The sequence below is a fragment of the Phyllobates terribilis genome, unplaced genomic scaffold (assembly GCF_046119375.1).
Source record: "Phyllobates terribilis strain yellow unplaced genomic scaffold, ASM4611937v1 Scaffold_8__6_contigs__length_399053987, whole genome shotgun sequence".
NCBI lineage: Eukaryota > Metazoa > Chordata > Amphibia > Anura > Dendrobatidae > Phyllobates > Phyllobates terribilis.
The window spans coordinates 363,558,207-363,581,416 of NW_027362768.1; the positions used below are offsets into that span (position 1 = coordinate 363,558,207).

General features: G+C 48.4%; 1 protein-coding gene across 3 annotated transcripts in view; it reads left to right on the top strand.

The window, feature by feature from the left end:
* Window positions 1-23,210, top strand: part of CPNE9 (copine family member 9) — a 259,965-nt gene that overhangs the window by 80,036 nt on the left and 156,719 nt on the right. For all 3 annotated transcript variants that reach the window (XR_012247796.1, XM_073644796.1, XM_073644797.1), the window contains one exon: window positions 16,465-16,568. Coding sequence is in view for 2 of the 3 variants with exons in the window: in XM_073644796.1 (XP_073500897.1) it covers window positions 16,465-16,568 (104 nt within the window). In the remaining variant the exon portion in view is untranslated. The remainder of the gene's footprint in view (window positions 1-16,464; window positions 16,569-23,210) is intronic.

Genomic DNA, 23,210 nt, shown 5'->3' on the forward strand with positions numbered 1-23,210 from the left:
CTATAAAATATCATTAAGGGGGTAGATCCTGCTGACTAGTTCCCAATAAAATTACACTAGGGGCTAGATCCTACTGACCGGTCCCCTATAAAATTACACTAGAGGGGTAGATCCTGCTGACCGGTTCCCTATAAAATGTCATTAAGGGGGTAGATCCTGCTTACCGGTTCCCTATAAAATGTCATTAAGGGGGTAGATCCTGCTGACTGGTTCCCAATAAAATTACACTATGGGGATAGATCCTACTGACCGGTTCCCTATAAAATATCATTAAGGGGGTAGATCCTGCTGACTAGTTCCCAATAAAATTACACTAGGGGCTAGATCCTACTGACCGGTCCCCTATAAAATTACACTAGAGGGGTAGATCCTGCTGACCGGTTCCCTATAAAATGTCATTAAAGGGGTAGATCCTGCTGACTGGTTCCCAATAAAATTACACTAGAGGGGTAGATCCTGCTGACCAGTTCCTAATAAAATTGCACTACGGGGGGTAGATCCTGCTGACTGGTTCCCAATAAAATTACACTAGGGGGGGTAGATCCTACTGACCGGTTCCCTATAAAATTACACTAGGCGGGCAGATCCTGCTGACCGGTTCCAAATAAAATTACACTACGGGGGTAGATCCTGCTGACCAGTTCCCAATAAAATTACACTAGGGGAGTAGATCCTGCTGACCAGTTCCCAATAAAATTACACTAGGGGAGTATATCCTACTGACCGGTTCCCTCTAAAATAACATTGTGTTAGCAGCGTCTACCCTCGTTAAGTGTCATGTATCCATAATTGAGGGTTGCGAGGTTATAACACGTATGGCATATAATATGCAAAGTGCGATTTCGCACCCGGCCCCTCTAATGGGCTGGGGCAGGTACGTTGGGATCATTGCATATATACATGTAATGTTCTGAATTAGTCATACAATTAAACAGAGCAGAATAAATGCAGAACTGAAAGACTGAGACCTGCTAAATTCACAGACGGAAGGGGGGAGGATTCGGCAGTACGCAGCCGGGATTACAGATACAAGGGAGGCACGCTAACCTCAATCCTGCCACAGAATGGGATGCAGATGGCCGAGGAATTCCCCATTACTGGGAAGTAATGATTTCATGAAATGCTGGAACATTGCCCAATGCATTAAACATAACACAGAGACAGTGCGATCCATGGTTTTGTCTCCTGAACCCTCACTATGAATTTTCTGCTGTGCACTCTCTGATCCTTGGATAATAAGGATCGACTAGAAGCATTTTGGAGTCACCTGCTTGTAGGAAGCGAGCACATTGCCCTACAGACCCTCCTGGTATTATTAAAAGGATTTTTTTTTATTATATCAGCATGACATTTTTAGGTTCATATTCATTTCTTTATATATATAGTTATACAATTCAAATATTTTTTTTTTACACGAAGCTCCAAATCCTACATAGGCAAAGAGTTAAATCATAAAATCTTGACTATCTGCAGTTGCCACTAGAGGGAGCTCAATGCATATTCACTGATCGTCATTATAACATAACATGCAGTAGGCTCCCCCTAGTGGTGGATACAGGCCGACAAAATGATATTGGAGACAATTTTTTTTTTCTTACGTAAATGCATGTATTTTTGGTTAAAAATAATTTTTGTAATTTGGTTTCATTAAAAAAAATTAGCATTGTTTGCCTTTCATTGCAAATTTGTTGTACTGTTTATTGCTGGCTGAAGAATGGGTTAACTGAAAATCAGTCAGTGAGCGCATTCTGAAGTTCCAATGGGAGAGCCCCTGTCATTTTCTGAGCTCCTTTCAGCTCATTTATGACCAGAGACCACATCAAAGTTGAATGGGCAGGCAAACAAAGCCCGTAAAAGCGAAATGGGGCAAAAATTTTAATTAAACTGAATTGCAAAATGATTTTTAGCACCTAATACAGGCATTAAGTTAAAAAATATATATAAAATTGGTGTCAGAGGTGGACAAACCCTCACAGGACAGGAGATAACTTTGTGATAATAGGGTCCGACCGCTCAGAAATGCATTTGTGGTCTTTGGGACTGCTGGGGCACATGATTGGGTTTTTTCTAGCAGTCCCATATTGGATCGGTGAGTCCACTTCAGAGGGGTCAGTGGAGATCTCAGCAGTCAGATCCCCACCGATCAGAAAGTTCTCATTTATCCTGTATATAGGCGATAACTTTCAGTGTCAGGAATATCATACCACTGTATATATTCCTCCGTGACACCTCTGAATCTTGAGGTCTTCCAGCCATGTTTTTAGAAACTTTATAGGGGTGAATTTACATGCAGCAGATTTTCAGTCCGGATTTTACAGTGCACATTGCAAAATCGGCATCAAAATCTGCTGCATATTTCCCTCTAATGCACTGCGAAATGTGAAATCTGTTGTGAAAATCTGCAGCTTAAATTGACACACTTTGGAATTAAAGGTGTTTGGGGCAATTTTTTATTCTGAAATACATATATTTGAGCTAAAAAAATTTTTTTTGCATTGGACGTGTGGCACCCCAGGGGTCTGGTTTCCACAGTAATAGCGGTATTACGTCTGTGAGCAGGTGGGAGGTCTCCTGGGCAGGAATCCTAAGCATGCCACACCTCCTGCCCAGTCCTGGGAGGGGAAGAACTTCCCCTACATAAACTGGGGCTGAGGCAGGGTTAGAGAGAGGAGTTCCAGACAGAGACGGAGTCTGGTCTGGACACGCAGAAACAGGGACAGATAGACATCAGGAGCTCTGTAGGAGCCAAGGAGAAGCGCCAGGGGCTGGAGCCGTGCAGAGCTCGCCCTGGGAGAAGGTACTAAAACCGGACACAGGAGTCCGAGGCTGTGGGGACTAAGATATACCCAGCAGCAGAATCCATCCGGCAGGGGATTCCAGGTCCTCTGGCCATAAAAGCCCGGAGGCTCAGTCACAACGAAGGGACCAGCACCGCCATCCCGGAGCGGAGGCTAACAGGAGGCCCCAGGTCACCAGCCATACGGGTGAGCACCACACGGTATACCCAGGGACGTGGGCTACTTGTAACCGCTGAAAGCAGGGTAGCCAGGAAGGGTACAGACTAACGGGAAGGCCTACAACTCCACCTGGCCAGGGGAACTCCGGCTTACTCGCAGACTAACCAGGCCCCAACTACTAGCCAGTACTCCCGGGGGAATTTGCCTTGTACCATCAGTAAAGGCCCTGAACTGTACCCTCGCGTCTCCGTGCTTCCTTGTCGCACCGTTAGTGCTGGGACATCCACACCATCACTCCCAACATCAACCACATCCGCTGCCCTGAGGCCATACCTCTCCCGTTGGGGGTTATATCAACATTGCTGCACACCTATACCACCGGCCTCAGCGGTCTGCCCTGCAGCGGCGGTTTCATAACCGCATTCAACGGGTGGCGTAGTCGGACACTAATACCATCATACCAATAACTGCCACTTAGTTTGACCACCCTGGGCGCGGACCGGGTCACCGCCACACGAAGACTACTACCCCCATCGGATCCGGCTCCGGGTATCCCCCGCGCGCACGCGCGCCGCACTACAGCACTGGCCCAGGGGGTGAGTCAACTTTGGCGTAGTCGGCAGGATTACGTGCCCGCAACCACCGGGTACTGTGTGCCTGAAAAAAAAGAGACTTTTATACTTACCTGTGGTGAAGTTTCCCGCCGTCCGGAGTCGTTTCCCGCCATCTGGAGCCGATTCCCGCCATCCGACGCCATCTTCTGCCTTCTTCCCGCCATCCGTGGAGTTTCCCCGCCATTGGACGCCATCTTGAGGGCGCCGCGCGGGAAGAAGAGGGGCGTGGACTCCGAAAGCCCGCGAGAACTGAAGCCCTGCCTCACGTCCGGACGTTGCGTAAGGTCCTGGAAGGAGCCCAGCGGACGCCGACGTCACTGGAGCGCGACAGAAGGTCCTCAACCCTGACGATCGACTGCGGAGCCGCGGCCTAAGGAAGAGGATCATCGCAAGGTAGGCCACGGTCCACTAGGGGGGAGGAGGATGTCGGATACGGAGGAGAGCTTCACCGCCACAGCCGCCGCCAGCGCCACCGCTGCTGCGGTCATGCCTTTCACCATGCCCTATATCCCGGGGGCAGCCTGGCTACCCCAGTACTCAGGGGAGTCACATACCCTAAATGACTTCAGAGAAAGGCTGGATAGCCTCTTCCAGGTGTATCCCCTCACGGAGGCGCAAAAAGTGAGCATCCTGGTGGCCCAATTAATCGGGGCAGCCCAAAGGGAGGTAAAGTCCTGGCCACCTGGGAGGAAGAGGACTGTCAGAGACATACTAACCCGGCTGAAAGACACATTTGACACCCGCACCTCAGCCGAAATAAAACTAAGATTTTATGGGTGCAAACAACGGGCACATGAGAGTATAAGAGACTATGCTCTAAACCTACAAGAGGCCCTGAGAGCCATTAAGCAGGCAGACCCTGACAGCGTGGGAAATGAAGATAAGCTGTTGACTGAACAATTCATTGAGGGTCTACTGTGCAATGCCCACCGAACCCAGTTGCGGGCAATGGCCTTACAGGACCCTGACCTGGACTTTGCACAGTTCAAGGACAGAGCCATCCGGGTGCTCCGAGAACCGGCACCAGGTGGCGCTGTGACCCACAGGCGCCCTGCTATCACTTATCACCAGGAGACGGCGCCCTTGTCTGCAGGGCCTGTGGGAGCTGATGCGCAGGCTTTAAACAGTGACCCGGCTACAGACCTGCACCATCAGGTCGAAGAGCTAACTAAAAGCGTTGCCGCGCTAACCCGAACTGTGCAGTCTTTACAGGTTTCTACTGCAGGGAAGATCGAGCTGGCATCCGGACCGGAGGACATCCCGTGGCGCCGACCAAGGAGGACCCCACCGGCCAGAGGAAGACCCAGCGATCGATACAACGAGGACGGACGACCCATCTGCCGCCGCTGCAATCAACCCGGACATGTGGCAAGGTACTGTCATTTAAACGGGCACAACCTGGGGTAGAGGGCCAACCCCCAGGCATAAGACCATCAGGCCCATCAAACTGGCGTGATAAATACGTAGGGGGACGTCCAATCTTGCCTGTGGTACTGGATGGCATTCCTATGAGTGCCCTACTAGACACTGGGTCACAGGTCACCACCATCCCGTACGTGCTCTTCAAGCAGTACTGGAATGATTCGGACATAACCCGCTACCCAGACGACGACCTGAGTATCATCGCCAGCAATGGTCAGCCCGTGCCGCAGGTGGGATTCAAGGAGGTGACCATTAAAATCGGTAAAGTCGAACTGGCGGCACAAGGACTGATTATAGTGGACATAGACCGTCATGAGAGTCACCCTAGAATCACCCTGGGAACCAATGTAATTGAAAATTGTCTTGCAGAGGTGATTCTCATTTTACAGCAGGTTGCCAAGAACGCCAGTTCCGGCCAGCAGCGTGTGCTCCAAAAAGAGATCCGGGCGCTGATGAAGCGGCAACAGGTGGAACTATCTGGTGGTGAGATAGGTAGCGTGAGAATGTGTCACCCGTTCCCTATTGCCATGCCCCCAAAAAGTGAGATGATGCTTTGGTGCCGGGCAGCTATTGGTCTAAGAGGTAGAGACTACCAAGCAATGGTAGAACCCGTCTACTCAGACAGTAGGCCCACCATTTTGACAGCACGGGGGGTGGTCGATGTACGCCATGGGAGGGTGCCCGTTCGCATCATAAATATCGGTGAGAGAGAAGTACACCTGCCCCAGTATGCCACGCTAGCTAAATTGTTCACCATAAACCAGAATTCTGTACAGGCCGTGGAACCCTTGCCTCCATCTCAACCAGAGGAAGGTAACGGCTCTAAGAAACCAGTGGGGGACTGGTGTCAGCAACTACATCTGGGTACCGAATCCACTCCCTCACACCAGAAACAAGGAGTCTATCGGGTGGTTCAAGAGTACGAGAGAGTGTTTAGTAAACACCCGTTAGACTTCGGGTGAGTAAAGGGGGTAGAACACCACATCCCCACGGGAGACCATCCTCCCATAAAGGAGAGATACCGACCCGTACCCCCTGCACACTACCAACACGCCAAGGGGATGCTTAGAGACATGAAGGAGGCTGGGGTAATCAGGGACAGCTGTAGCCCCTGGGCAGCTCCACTAGTCTTAGTGAAAAAGAAGGACAACACTATGAGAATGTGTGTAGACTACAGGAAGGTCAACCGTATCACACACAAAGATGCGTACCCGTTACCAAGGATAGAAGAGTCCTTAGCTGCATTAAAATCTGCTAATTTCTTCTCTACTTTGGATCTCACTAGCGGGTACTGGCAGGTTCCTGTAGCAGAGGCAGACCGAGAGAAGACCGCATTCACCACCCCGATGGGTCTCAGCGAATTTAACTGTATGCCGTTCGGGCTCTGCAACGCACCAGGAACCTTCCAACGGTTGATGGAATGCTGTCTGGGACACCGGAACTTCGAGACGGTCCTGTTATACCTGGACGATGTCATCGTCTATTCCAAGACCTACGAGGACCACCTGAAACACCTGGCAGAAGTGTTCGAAGCTCTGGCAAACTACGGCCTAAAGGTGAAACCCTCCAAGTGTCACCTCCTGAAACCAAAGGTGCAATACCTGGGACACGTGGTGAGTGCTAACGGAGTGGCTCCTGACCCTGATAAGATCACCGTGATTAAGGACTGGCCAAGACCCTCCAGCATAAAAGAAGTGCGGCAGTTCCTCGGGTTGGTAGGCTACTACCGAAGATTCATTCCCGGTTTCACCAAAATGGCAGCCCCTATGCAGGACCTCCTGATAGGTCAATCTCGAAAAGCCAAAAACCAGAAGCCGCCCTTCAGGTGGGAAAAGCTGGAAGAGGAGTCCTTTTGCCAGCTGAAGATGGCCCTCACGGGGGATGAAATCCTGGCATATCCAGACTACAGCCAGCCCTTTATCCTCCACACGGACGCAAGTAACATCGGACTAGGAGCCGTGCTGTCCCAGATCCAGCAAGGAAAAGAACGAGTAATCGCTTACGCTAGCCGAAAGCTACGACCCACCGAGAGGAACCCTGAGAATTATAGCTCATTCAAGCTGGAGTTCCTGGCAGTAGTGTGGGCAGTGACCGAACGTTTCAAGCATTACCTTGCCTCCTCCAAATTCATCGTGTACACGGATAACAACCCGTTGACACACCTGGACACTGCAAGGCTCGGTGCTCTGGAACAGAGATGGATGGCTCGCCTGTCCAACTTTGAATTCACCATCAAATACCGGGCAGGACGCTCAAATGCCAACGCGGATGCCCTGTCTAGAATGCCGAACTTACCGGACGTAGGGGAAGATCCAGAAGATCTGGAAGAAGTTGAGCTCCCTGCGTTCCACCGTCATGGGATTACCCTGTATTCCCACCGTGTGAAGGACAGGCGCTCCGCGACGTTCAATCCCTTGCCCCACTACAACTGGGCGGAGACGCAAGACAGTGATCCTGCAGTCCGTCTGGTGAAGGAAATGCTGACCCAAGCCGATGCCAGTCTGGACCCAGACGCCCCAGAGGAGACTAAGCAACTGTGGAAGGAGAAAAGTAGGCTGTTCCTCTACAGGGAGAAGTTGTGCCGGAGAATGGTTAACTCTCGAACACATGAGTTGACCTGGCAGGTAGTGGTCCCCAGGCGAGACGCGGCTATGATTCTGGAGGCGTACCACAACGGAGCAGGACATTTCGGGTGGAAGAAGCTGGAGTTCTTATTGCGTGAGCGGTTCTACTGGGTAGGCATGAGAGGAGCCATCGAGAGGTGGTGCAGAGACTGTGGACCGTGCCACCTAAGAAGGAAGGACCGTGCCAGCCAGAAGACTCCCTTGCAGCCCATCATCACCCGACAGCCACTGGAACTGGTAGCCCTGGACCATGTGAAACTGGCTCCAAGCAGATCTGGGTATGTCTACGCCCTCACAATCGTAGATCATTACTCCCGGTTCCTGGTGGTGGTCCCGGTCAAGGACTTAACGGCTCAAACAGCAGCTAGAGCCTTCCAGCAGCACTTCTGCCATCCACACGGGTACCCGGACCAAGTGCTGACAGACCAAGGGCCAGCCTTCGAAGCGGAAGTCTTCCAGGAGTTCTGCAACCTGGATGGCTGCACGAAGATAAGAACAACGCCCTATCACCCACAAACTAATGGACTCTGCGAGAAGATGAACCAGGTGGTGATAGACCTCCTGAAAACATTGCCCCTGGAAGAACGCAGTATGTGGCCTGAGAAGCTGCCTGATCTGGTGGACCTATACAACCACATCCCTGTAGGTTCTACCAACTGTACCCCGGCTTACCTAATGAGAGCGAGACCTGGTAAGCTGCCTATCGACCTGGATATGGGAGTCCTGACGCCCGAGGACACTTCGCCAGAGGCAGACTGGGATACAGAACGGCAGCAGCAGTATCGGAAAGTGCAGGAGAGCGTGGAGCGAAGTCTGTCTCAAGCTAGAGAAAGGCAAGAGAGGGCTTATAATCAGTATGCTCCCGCTGTTCCCCTGGTACCTGGAGAGCAGGTCTTGAAGAGGAAAAGACGGCTCCACAAGTTGGACGACCAGTGGGAGAAGGACCCGTACACCGTACTGCCATCAAGCCATGAGAGCCCAAAGATTTGCGTGATCAGTAAGGATGGAGGAGAAACCACAGCCGTTGTCTCCAGAGACCACCTGAAGAAGTGTCCCGAGCAGCTGCAAAGCCCCGAAGAGGAAGATCAAGAAAACCCTCGACCCGCAGAGGAAAGGGAAGAAATGATCAGGACTGTACTCGGAGACTTCCCCCGGTCTTGGACACAAGTAAACGGTGCTGTCGTGGTACCCGTCCTCACCTTTCTCCAGCCAGCCCCGCAAGTGCCTACAGAGGAACCAGTAGAGCTGGAAGAGCAGCCGGCCCAAGAGGCAGAAGAGTCCACACCAGCAGTACAGGAGGATCAACCCTCTGCTAGTAGTGAGCCTGCCGTGCCCCTAGTGAGCCAAAGAGTGCGCAGAAAGCTGCCCAGCCTGCCCATAACACCTCCTACACCCTGTAGTGCAGGACCAGTTAGTGAGCTCCGTAGGTCCACTAGGGTTACCAGAGGCCAGATGCCCGTACGTTGGAGAATCTAAGTTGGCTAGTTGCTTTAACTATTTTATGTTTACCTGTTTTGTTGTAGCCGTTGCTAATTATGTTTTTCAGTTACAGATTTCTTTATATGGACTGACAGGTTATGGACAGTGAGTAACCGGAACTCTGTTGTAAATATGTTTGGAGCGTAACCCAGGAATGGACTAAAGACTGTTGAAGACTCGGGGCATGACAGACCCCTACCTGGTTACGGCTCCCTGTTCTTTGGTGAAATGGACACCCTTATTGCTTCCTGGTTACGGACACACCGTGACCATCTCATTTATTTAATTGTTATTGTTTATACCCTGTTATGTTTAGTCCGGGAGTACTAAATTTCACTAGGGGGGAATGTGGCACCCCAGGGGTCTGGTTTCCACAGTAATAGCAGTATTACGTCTGTGAGCAGGTGGGAGGTCTCCTGGGCAGGAATCCTAAGCATGCCACACCTCCTGCCCAGTCCTGGGAGGGGAAGAACTTCCCCTACATAAACTGGGGCTGAGGCAGGGTTAGAGAGAGGAGTTCCAGACAGAGACGGAGTCTGGTCTGGACACGCAGAAACAGGGACAGATAGACATCAGGAGCTCTGTAGGAGCCAAGGAGAAGCGCCAGGGGCTGGAGCCGTGCAGAGCTCGCCCTGGAAGAAGGTACTAAAACCGGACACAGGAGTCCGAGGCTGTGGGGACTAAGATATACCCAGCAGCAGAATCCATCCGGCAGGGGATTCCAGGTCCTCTGGCCATAAAAGCCCGGAGGCTCAGTCACAACGAAGGGACCAGCACCGCCATCCCGGAGCGGAGGCTAACAGGAGGCCCCAGGTCACCAGCCATACGGGTGAGCACCACACGGTATACCCAGGGACGTGGGCTACTTGTAACCGCTGAAAGCAGGGTAGCCAGGAAGGGTACAGACTAACGGGAAGGCCTACAACTCCACCTGGCCAGGTGAACTCCGGCTTACTCGCAGACTAACCAGGCCCCAACTACTAGCCAGTACTCCCGGGGGAATTTGCCTTGAACCATCAGTAAAGGCCCTGAACTGTACCCTCGCGTCTCCGTGCTTCCTTGTCGCACCGTTAGTGCTGGGACATCCACACCATCACTCCCAACATCACCCACATCCGCTGCCCTGAGGCCATACCTCTCCCGTTGGGGGTTATATCAACATTGCTGCACACCTATACCACCGGCCTCAGCGGTCTGCCCTGCAGCGGCGGTTTCATAACCGCATTCAACGGGTGGCGTAGTCGGTCACTAATACCATCATACCAATAACTGCCACTTAGTTTGACCACCCTGGGCGCGGACCGGGTCACCGCCACACGAAGACTACTACCCCCATCGGATCCGGCTCCGGGTATCCCCCGCGCGCACGCGCGCCGCACTACAGCATTGGCCCAGGGGGTGAGTCAGACGTCATTAAAAATGTTGCACCGTTTGGCTTTTACAGGCTGCACATTCAACTTTGATATGGTCTGCGGTCATCAATCTGCAGAGAGACGCTCAGAAAAAGACAGATAAAAGAAATGGAGACTCTCCCACAAGACTGCCAGAAGGAGCTCACTGACAGGGTCTCAGTTAACTCATTCTGCAGCCAGTAATATAGAATGCAACACAAAAGCTATAGAAGGCAAACAGAACAACATTTTTAAATTTCCAATTTCAATTTCCAATGCAGATTTTTTTTTTCAACATGATACTGATAGGTTTTGGTAAAATCTTATCCACAGTGCTGTTTTTCTTATACCGCCGGCAAATCCAGACTTAAAGGGGATGTCCCAACTTAGCAAATTTTCACCTGTCCTATGGATAAGTTAGGACAACCCCTTTAAGATCCTCATGTATTGACCATACCCTTGACCATTTTCCGTGCAGTACTTTGTATGATTGTGGTTACTTTTTTTTTGTTTAGTGGATATGTTTCAGAGCTACAAAACAGGTCTGGATGTATTTTTAATTAATGAAAACTTTTTTTTTTTCTTTTGCAAAAATACAGCTCATCGCATTCTGCATTTAAATGACTCATTACCGTAAGTGATCAGCGGATACCTTTACTTCAAATGTCAGATGTGACGTTCATTAGCATTCCTCCGCAATATCACATTCTTGTTTGTATTTTGTACACAGAATTAATTTGTAGGAATTTGGAAGGATCCGCATGGTAGAGATTTCATTTGTATGCACGGATGTGTCTGGAAGATCCAGAAAATTCTCCCTTCCATGCAAAAAAAACAAACAAAAACCCCTGTTCTCCTGACGCGCCCCCAGGGCCGTGGGGTACTTGGCAGCCGGGCCTCTATGTATGCTGGTAGGGGAGTATCACGGTGGCTGGCCCGGTCCGTGACCCAGGGCGGTCAGTGCAAAAAGGGGGATACCTTTATATGGGATTTTGGGAAAGTTCGTGATGCCACCTGTGGATTGCGGCCAGAAGTAGCCGCCGCTGCGGAGCAGTCCTCTGGAGCTGGTGTTACGGCAGCAGGGATGGTATGGCTCTCCACAGATAGAGCTAGCTCAAGGGCAGTGTAGGTAGATGGTGGTTGCGCTGGGCGTTGTAGTGCAGAGAGGGAACGATGGCGCAGATCAAAGAATGGACGGAGGCAGTGCGGTGCAGTCATCCGAGTTTTTACTCACAGTTCTTATGACAGTTCCACTGATGCACTGTACAGGTGTCAGCCTCCCACGTCGCGCTGCGTTCACCAGGCAGGGGTTCAGCTCTTTCTTTAGCAATTACAGAACTAACAGGTCGAACTTGATGGACGCAAGTCTTTATTCGGCTTTACAAACTATGTTACTAGATTAGGAGCACCTGACGGAACCCCACTTTCTCGTGTTCCTTGCTAGACCGTCTTCACGCTGGGTCTTTCTCCCTCCTGCCCTGCGCTTCCCACTCTCAATCCCGCTCGGGTGCTCTGAAGTCCCTCCTGTCCGTCGGAGTTCACAGACCTGCTTGACCCTCAGGGGATTAGAATGAGGCTTCGGCAACTGACTATATAAGCCAGGAGCCTCCGGTTTTCCCAGCCGGGATGTAGAGTAACACGGCTGGAACAGGGGCCGGTCCCCTTCTTGCGGCCTACGATACCTCTGTCTTCTGACAGATGCGGGGTGTACGGGTGCCTTCCTGCACTCGCCGTACCCCCTAGGATCCCTTCAACAGAACGGAGCCTACTCCCTGCTCCCCTCCTGGGCCTCTTACACTAGGCCCTAGTTGTGAAGCAGAGCTCCTAAAGAGACTCTGCTCCCAGACTGTTCTTCTGAACTGTCCTGATCTCATCTCCCTAAGATGGCTACCCTATTTTATACTGCTACCAAAGTGCTCCCCCTAACTACTTCCTCCACCCACACCCACTACTGATTCCCCCCTACCTTTGGGTTCCCCTCCACTCCTGCCAGGAACAGGGCTCAGCAGGAAACACATTGCATCTTGCCCTTCCAGTTGGCCTGGAGCAGTGTAGTGTTGGATGCGGGTGTTGGGGTTCCGGGCAGCACTCCCTCCTTACCTGAGAGAAGGAGACACCACACCTCTGGGTGAGGTGCAGTACCTCTGTGGCGACTGAACCCTCAGGAATGCCACACTCCCAACAGGTGGGGGTCAGCACCTCTCCTGCTCGGACCCCCTTCAGCTCGGACCTTTGCGGCATATGTGTGATATGCTATAAGTGCTGAACATGGATATTTTATTTCTTCAAGAGCACACACGTCAAGCTCTGGCCCGCAGGGTGATTACATTTGGCCCGCGACGCCGGCATCGACCTCGCATTATACTGTATGGAGCCCTATGTGGGCCCATTATTCTATATGGAGGACTATGTGGGGCCATTATAATGTATGAAGGACTATGTGGAGCCCATTATACTGTGTGTAGGACTATGTGGGGCCCATTATTCTGTATGGAGGACTATGTGCGGCCCATTATACTGTATGGAGGACTATGTGAGACCCATTATTCTGTATGGAGCACTATGTGGGGGCCATTATTCTGTATGGAGGACTATGTGGGGCCTATTATACTGTTTGGAGGACTATGTGGGACCCATTATACTGTATGAAGGACTATGTGGAGCCCATTATACTGTATGGAGGACTATGTGGGGCCCACTATACTGTGTGGAGGACTATGTGGGGCCCTTTATACTGTGTGGAGGACTATGTGGGGCCCATTCTACTGTATGGAGGACTATGTGGGGCCCATTATTCTGTATGGAGGACTATGTGGGGCCCATTATTCTGTATGGAGGACTATGTGGGGTCCATTATACTGTATGGAGGACTATGTTGTGGGGCCATTATTCTTTATGGAGGACTATGTGGGGCCCATTATACTGTATGGAGGACTATGTGGGCCCATTATACTGTATGGAGGACTATGTGGGGCCCATTATTCTGTATGGAGGACTATGTGGGGCCCATTATTCTGTAGGGAGGACTATGTGTGGTCCATTATACTGTATGGAGGACTATGTTGTGGGGCCATTATTCTTTATGGAGGACTATGTGGGGCCCATTATACTGTATGGAGGACTATGTGGGCCCATTATACTGTATGGAGGACTATGTGGGGCCCATTATTCTGTATGGAGGACTATGTGGGGCCCATTATTCTGTATGGAGGACTATGTGTGGTCCATTATACTGTATGGAGGACTAAGTTGTGGGGCCATTATTCTTTATGGAGGACTATGTGGGGCCCATTATACTGTATGGAGGACTATGTGGGCCCATTATACTGTATGGAGGACTATGTGGGGCCCATTATTCTGTATGGAGGACTATGTGGGGCCCATTATTCTGTATGGAGGACTATGTGGGGTCCATTATACTGTATGGAGGACTATGTTGTGGGGCCATTATTCTTTATGGAGGACTATGTGGGGCCCATTATACTGTATGGAGGACTATGTGGGCCCATTATACTGTATGGAGGACTATGTGGGGCCCATTATACTGTGTGTAGGACTATGTGGGGCCCATTATACTGTATGGAGGACTATGTTGTGGGGCCATTATTCTGTATGGAGGACTATGTGGGGCCCATTATACTGTGTGGAGGACTATGTGGGGCCCATTATACTGTATGGAGGACTATGTGGGCCCATTATACTGTATGGAGGACTATGTGGGGCCCATTATACTGTGTGTAGGACTATGTGGGGCCCATTATACTGTATGGAGGACTATGTTGTGGGGCCATTATTCTGTATGGAGGACTATGTGGGGCCCATTATACTGTGTGGAGGACTATGTGGGGCCCATTATACTGTATGGAGGACTATGTGGGCCCATTATACTGTATGGAGGACTATGTGGGGCCCATTATACTGTGTGTAGGACTATGTGGGGCCCATTATACTGTATGGAGGACTATGTTGTGGGGCCATTATTCTGTATGGAGGACTATGTGGGGCCATTATACTGTGTGGAGGACTATGTGGGGCCCATTATACTGTATGGAGGAGTGTTAATAGATATCAAGTTTTTTTATTTTGGCCCTCTCTGTATTTGAGATTGACATCCCTGTTCTAGAGGCTACAGACCCTAATGATGGGTGCATATCGAGCCTCTTCACAGATGAACCATGTGGTAGCACTATAATTGACAAGCTGATACACTGTGACAAGCTGGGCACATGTGTCAGGTGGACATGATCAGGACTGGATTTCAGCTTCTAGATCACTGGTAGATCATCTCTAACCTCTGATCCTACTGACCCTACCAGCTACAGGGGAAAATGGGTGCAAGAAAGCTAAGACCTGTCCAAAAATAGGGTGGGTCATGCAAACTAGCCCCCCGCCTCGATTGTGCGATTTGTACAGGATGGCGCTTATCGGCGTATTTGCAATTGACTGGATATGATCGTAGGTGAAAATTTGGGTGCAATTTTTCATTTCCGAGCTGCATTAACAGTCACTTCACCAGCCAGAAGAAAAAAATAATAATAATAATTTGGTGCACCGCTTTGTGTACTCGGAGTGTGGGTCTAATGTTCGTTAATGATAGTGTGAACACTGATGTGGAAAAGGACCTGATCGCGAGCAGGAGAATTTTTTTTGGGGGGGCCCCCACTGAATAAGCAGAATGATCAGATATTATTATTATTATTATTATTATTTGCCAATGCTAAACGAGTCTATAGGGCTTGACAGATGGAGACTAGTGAAGTGAATGGGTGCTGAGCTGCAGTACCTGAGAACGGCCACTATACAGTGTACCAAGCTGTGCTACTTCCAACTTGCAGCCAGCTGATTGGTCGGGCTCCCGAGTATCGGATCCCCTCCCATCTGATATTAATGACCTATCCTAAGGATAAGACATCAATATATTATAAATCCTGGACAGACCCTTTAACATTAGGCATATATTGGAGTAAGGTAATATTCGCGGCACTTTACAATAGCTGTTAATTCCTCTCCTCATTATCAGCGCCGCTGCCCTTTAGATCCATTAATGGCAATGATTATGGAGGGACATTGTCCTAATGGGCTGCAGAATCTACAGGAAATGTAAATATAATTAAAGTTATTAAACCCAACGTAATGTTCGTCTGCTGTTCCCATCTCATTAAAATTCGAGCCTCCTCATTGGTCGGCTGCTCGGCGGCTTCTCTGTTGTTTTCAGTGACCAGCAATTGCAGGGAATCAATGTATTAGTTAATGGTCGCTGCTAATGATCTCTCTTCTCTGGAGACGCCGAGCGTCAATTCTGCGCTAACCCTAACTTTCCTGATTAAAAAATGGGAGAATTTGCTATATTGACATATCGGTTCCCATTAAGGTTCATCCTGCAAGTGGCAAGTGTCCAGGAGAAAAAATAGATTTTGGTATTGAAGGAAATAAAAAAAAAAAACATCCGGGCAAACCGTATGCAATGAAAAGAATCCTTACTCCTGGTTGTCAATTTATTTGTGCATTTCCAGAAGGAATTATAAAGGAACAACACGATGCAGATTGTGTTTTGATGTAAGACTATAGATCTAAAGGAATATTGGTTTCTTATAACGAGCTCCAGTTCCCCTGTATAGCCATAAAATTCAATGATAAAATTCTAACTGCCTGTAGCAACCACTAGAGGGAGCTCACTGCACACTGATTTATCATTAGGCTCGATGTTGTATGCATTAGCGCTCATTAGCCCCCCCTAGTGGTTGCTTCAGACAGCCAGAATTCTATCTTTTCATCTGTGCAGTTGATCTGGAGTTGTGTATCAGGAAAATGAGATCTGATAACTATACAGATTGGTGGACCTAAAGATTACACAGAGATCCAATTTAAGCTACAGCTCCCTTTAAACACAGTTCCAGATGGCACTTTGCCTTTAATGATTGTTTCCTTGCTTATTGCTATAGAGGACTAAGCGAAACATGTTTTGTATTTCTCACAGTTCGGACGGACGGAAGTTATTGATAACACGCTGAATCCAGATTTTGTCCGCAAATTCGTACTGGATTATTTCTTTGAAGAGAAGCAGAACCTGAGGTTTGACGTGTGAGTATTTTACACCATTTCAATGATTATATTGCAGCATAAATTCCAAATAATCGAAGATAAAACATGAAGAAACTTTGCACTAGAACCTAATTAAAAATGTCCTACCGTTTTCTGTCTACAGACTCTACAGAACATGTAACTCAGTGGTAACCAAGAATAGATTAATCCTGCAGTCTCATTCTTTATTCTGTTATACAACCTACACTGGGCTGTTAAACCTCCTATAATGGGCTGTTATATCTCCTACACTGGGCTGTTATACCTCCTACAATGGGCTGTTATACCTCCTACACTGGACTGTTATACCTCTTACACTGGACTGTTATACCTCCTACACTGGACTGTTATACCTCCTACACTGGACTGTTATATCCCCTACATTGGGCTGTTATGCCTCCTACACTGGGCTGTAATACCTCCTACACTGGCCTGTAATACCTCCTACACTGGCCTGTTATATCTCCTACACTGGCCTGTTATATCTCCTACACTCGGCTGTTATACCTCCTTCACTGGGCTGTTATACCTCCTACAATGGGCTGTTATATCTCCTACACTGGGCTGTTATATCTCCTACACTGGGTTGTTATACCTCCTACACTGGGCTGTTATACCTCCTACACTGGGCTTTTATATCTCCTACACTGGGCTGTTATACCTCCTACACTGGGCTGTTATACCTCCTACACTGGGCTGTTATATATCCTACACTGGGCTGTTATATATCCTACACTGGACTGTTATACCTCCTACACTGGACTGTTATATCCCCTACACTGGGCTGTTATACCTCCTACAGTGCACTGTTATATACCCTACACTGGGCTGTTATACCTCCTACACTGGGCTGTTATATCTCCTACACTTACCTGTTATACCTCCTACACTAGGCTGTTTGTTATACCCCCTACACTGGGCTGTTATACCTCCTACACTGGGCTGTTATATCCCCTACACTAGGCTGTTATACCTCCTACACTGGGCTGTTATACCTCCTACAATGGGCTGTTATATCTCCTACAATGGGCTGTTATACCTATTACAATGGGCTGTTATACCTCCTACACTGGGCTGTTATATCTCCTACACTGGGCTGTTATACATCATACTCTGGGCTGTTATACCTCCTACACTGGGCTGTTATACCTCCTACACTGGGCTTTTATATCTCCTACACTGGGCTGTTATATCTCCTACACTGGGCTGTTATACCTCCTACACTGGGCTGTTATATCTCCTACACTGGGCTGTTATATCTCCTACACTGGGCTGTTATATATCCTACACTGGACTGTTATACCTCCTACACTGGACTGTTCTATCCCCTACACTGGGCTGTTATACCTCCTACACTGCACTGTTATATACCCTACACTGGGCTGTTATACCTCCTACACTGGGCTGTTATATCTCCTACACTTACCTGTTATACCTCCTACACTAGGCTGTTTGTTATACCCCCTAAACTGGGCTGTTATACCTCCTACACTGGGCTGTTATATCCCCTACACTGGGCTGTTATACGTCCTACACTGGGCTATTATACCTCCTACAATGGGCTGTTATACCTCCTACAATGGGCTGTTATACCTCCTACAATGGTCTGTTATACCTCCTACACTGGGCTGTTATATCTCCTACACTGGGCTGTTATACCTCATACACTGGGCTGTTAGACCTCCTACACTGGGCTTTTATATTTCCTGCACTGGACTGTTATACCTCCTACACTGGGCTGTTATACCTCCTACAATGGGCTGTTATACCTCCTACACTGGGCTGTTATACCTCCTACACTGGGCTTTTATATCTCCTACACTGGGCTGTTATACCTCCTACACTGGACTGTTATATCTCCTACACTTACCTGTTATACCTCCTACACTAGGCTGTTTGTTATACCCCCTACACTGGGCTGTTATACCTCCTACACTGGGCTGTTATACCTCCTACACTGGGCTGTTATATCCCCTACACTGGGCTGTTACACCTCCTACACTGGGCTGTTACACCTCCTACACTGGGCTGTTATACCTCCTACACTGGGCTGTTATATCTCCTACACTTACCTGTTATACCTCCTACACTAGGCTGTTTCTTATACCCCCTACACTGGGCTGTTATACCTCCTACACTGGGCTGTTATACCTCCTACACTGGGCTGTTATACCTCCTACACTGGGCTGTTATATCCCCTACACTGGGCTGTTATACCTCCTACACTGGGATGTTATACCTCCTACACTGGGCTGTTATATCTCCTACACTTACCTGTTATACCTCCTACACTAGGCTGTTTGTTATACCCCCTACACTGGGCTGTTATACCTCCTACACTGGGCTGTTATATCCCCTACACTGGGCTGTTATACCTCCTACACTGGGCTGTTATACCTCCTACAATGGGCTGTTATATCTCCTATAATGGGCTGCTATACCTCCTACAATGGGCTGTTATACCTCCTATACTGGGCTGTTATATCTCCTACACTGGGCTGTTATACCTCATACACTGGGCTGTTAGACCTCCTACAATAGGCTTTTATATTTCCTACACTGGACTGTTATACCTCCTACACTGGGCTGTTATACCTCCTACAATGGGCTGTTATATCTCCTACACTGGGCTGTTATACCTCCTACACTGGGCTGTTATACCTCCTACACTGGGCTGTTATACCTCCTACACTGGGCTTTTATATCTCCTACACTGGGCTGTTATATCTCCTACACTGGGCTGTTATACCTCCTACACTGGGCTGTTATACCTTCTACACTGGGCTGTGTGAGTCAGTGACCGGGATCGTATACGAGGGACGTTATATATCCCCCAGAATGTGTACAGAGACCTATTAAAATCCATTGGAGTGCATTGCAGTCACACACACAGCTGCGGCTGCAATGAAGGAATGAAGGTGAGCAATGACCTGGTCAGACTACCTGGCTAAGACAAATTAAGTAAAACCCGGCAGGGCCTTCATTTCTTGGAGGAGGTCACAGGAGGCAGTGGGGCGGCCTCCTCCCTCCAACCCGGGTTTTCCAGTGGCTCTTGCCACAGGTCCTTTAAAACTCCTGCACTAACTATTAGTGTTGTTCTATGTTGCAACCTGCTGGGAGCAGAGCAGGAAACCTCAGCAGTATTGAGGGAGGCTGAACCACTGCCTGGGAAGGCTCTGCACCTGTCAGGCTCTGAGCGGCCCGGCTGTGACCGGAGGACTTTCTGTTAACCCGTGAGTTGCTGAAATAAAAGCTGTTTATGTTGGACTTGCTTGGGTCACTGCCTCAGTTACTGCACGGTGTGAACACCGCCGCCTTACAGCTGTTATATCTCCTAAACTGGGCTGTTATATCTCCTACACTGGGCTGTTATATATCCTACACTGGACTGTTATACCTCCTACACTGGACTGTTATATCTCCTACACTGGGCTGTTATATCTCCTACACTTACCTGTTATACCTCCTACACTAGGCTGTTTGTTATACCCCCTACACTGGGCTGTTATACCTCCTACACTGGGCTGTTATATCCCCTACACTGGGCTGTTATACCTCCTACACTGGGCTGTTATACCTCCTACACTGGGCTGTTATATCCCCTACACTGGGCTGTTATACCTCCTACACTGGGCTGTTATACCTCCTACACTGGGCTGTTATACCCCCTACACTGGGCTATTATACCTCCTACACTGGGCTGTTATATCCCCTACACTGGGCTGTTATACCTCCTACACTGGGCTGTTATACCTCCTACAATGGGCTGTTATATCTCCTACAATGGGCTGTTATGCCTCCTACAATGGGCTGTTATACCTTCTACACTGGGCTGTTATATCTCCTACACTGGGCTGTTATATCTCCTACACTGGGCTGTTATACCTCCTACACTGGGCTGTTATATCTCCTACACTGGGCTGCTATATCCCCTACACTGGGCTGTTATATCTCCTACACTGGGCTGTTATACCTTCTACACTGGGCTGTTATACCTCCTACACTGGGCTGCTATATCCCCTACACTGGGCTGCTATATCCCCTACACTGGGCTGTTATATCTCTTACACTGGGCTGTTATACCTCCTTCACTAGGCTGCTTGTTATACCCCCTACACTGGGCTGTTATACCCCCTACACTGGGCTGTTATATCTCCTACACTGGGCTGTTATACCTCCTACACTGGGCTGTTATACCTCCTACACTGGGCTTTTATAGCTCCTAAACTGGACTGTTATACCTCCTACACTGGGATGTTATACCTCCTACAGTGGGCTGTTATATCTCCTACACTGGGCTGTTATACCTCCTACACTGGGCTGTTATATGTCCTACACTGGGCTGTTATATGTCCTACACTGGGCTGTTATACCTCCTACACTGGGCTGTTATACCTCCTACACTGGGCTGTTATATCCCCTACACTGGGCTGTTATATCCCCTACACTGGGCTGTTATACCTCCTACACTGGGCTGTTATACCTCCTACACTGGGCTGTTATATCCCCTACACTGGGCTGTTATATCCCCTACACTGGGCTGTTATACCTCCTACACTGGGCTGTTATATCCCCTACACTGGGCTGTTATATCCCCTACACTGGGCTGTTATACCCCCTACACTGGGCTGTTATACCTCCTACACTGGGCTGTTATACCTCCTACACTGGGCTGTTATACCTCCTACACTCGGCTGTAATATCCCCTACACTGGGCTGTTATATCCCCTACACTGGGCTGTTATACCCCCTACACTGGGCTGTTATACCTCCTACACTGGGCTGTTATACCTCCTACACTGGGCTGTAATATCCCCTACACTGGGCTGTTATATCCCCTACACTGGGCTGTTATACCCCCTACACTGGGCTGTTATACCTCCTACACTGGGCTGTTATACCTCCTACACTGGGCTGTTATACCTCCTACACTGGGCTGTAATATCCCCTACACTGGGCTGTTATATCCCCTACACTGGGCTGTTATACCTCCTACACTGGGCTGTAATATCCCCTACACTGGGCTGTAATATCCCCTACACTGGGCTGTTATACCTCCTACACTGGGCTGTTCACATACAGTGATGAAGTCTATGTGTGTATTAGGGACCGGAGTGAATGTGGGACAGTCTGGATGTATTGAAAGATATTTGTTACTGTGGCAACAACATCCCCGGTCCTGCTGGGAGGACGCCTTGTAACCCTTCCATGCCAGGGGGACTGTTACTTGTGAGATGTGGATCTATTTATAATACACATCTCTGTGTAGGTGAACGGCGTACACCGCGGCCACCAGGCTCCTTATAAAGAACCGTGCAATAAATTACTGCCAAAAAGAAAGATAGATGGATCAAAGACAGAAAGATAGATAGATAAAAAGATTGATAAATAGATAAATTGATCATAGCTAGATAGTTACATGGATAAAAAAGTATAAAATAGTTAACAGATAAATCATAGATGGATCAAATAATAGATAAATAAATAGATGTATAATTGATGAATCAATAGATATAGAATTAAAGAACAATGGATGGATAGATAGATACAGTACATAGATAGATACAATAGATAAATAAAGTAGTTAGATATGATAGATAGATATTTTGATGTTCTTGCATGAAATATAATGTTTCCAATTGGAACCTTTGTTTTTTTTGTATAATCAAACAATACTGTCCAAGTTTAGAAATTAAATTAATTCCACTTTTTATTGATCGCTCGGTGTATCACATTGAATTACAAACCTTCAGTGTCTCATTGAATAACAGAAAGGTCCATGACGTAGAAACATAGACATATCTACACATACTGGGAATAGTGAGGAGTCTGGAATTACACGTGTAGATAATGAGCTCCATAGATGCAAGTGTTTACCTCTACATGGGTCATATATTATTAGGATATTAGGATGCTTTCATGATGAGCGATTGTCACTGGATGGCTACCGGCATATTTTAAATCCATGTTGAACTGATCTGCAATATCAAGAAGATATTGCTAACTCTTCCCTAGGGGGCTGGGACAGCTCCTCGGGGGTGTATATAAGGAGGGGTCTGATCTCCTTATTCACAATTGGTCATTACTTATTACTCTTCTTCATTCCTCTTATTTTCTTGTGTCGCAATCTGCACAGTGAAACCCTTTAGCATTGATCCATTTACTGATATCCTTAATAATGGAACAAAAAATCATTCTTATGGTCTATGTTGTTATCTCAGTGATGGGACCCGATTGTTGCCAACCATCCTCATATTCACAGGACTATCCTATGAATAGGGTGAAAAGATGGTTTAAGTTGGGCTAATTTCTGCCAAAAAGAAGAAATTCCTAATCAGTTTGCAATGTAAAAATTTCAAGCAGTTTGGGATTTAATTGTTAAAAAAGGAAAGGGGTCAATAACTCGTTGGCCATGGGCCTTTATACCATAGAAGTTGCCAATGTAGATTCAGCTGTTGTGGGGCCCATGATAAACGAAGTGTAATATCGCCCATCCACCGGGCATTCCAGGATGTGTACAGTGACCCTTCTAGCTATTGTAGCAACATTAGAGAAAATATATAGGGTCATTATACCCTTCCCTGCCTGAAGCAGAACCAAACTGGTCCATATTGTCCAAAAAGATAATGGGCCATTAAGGAC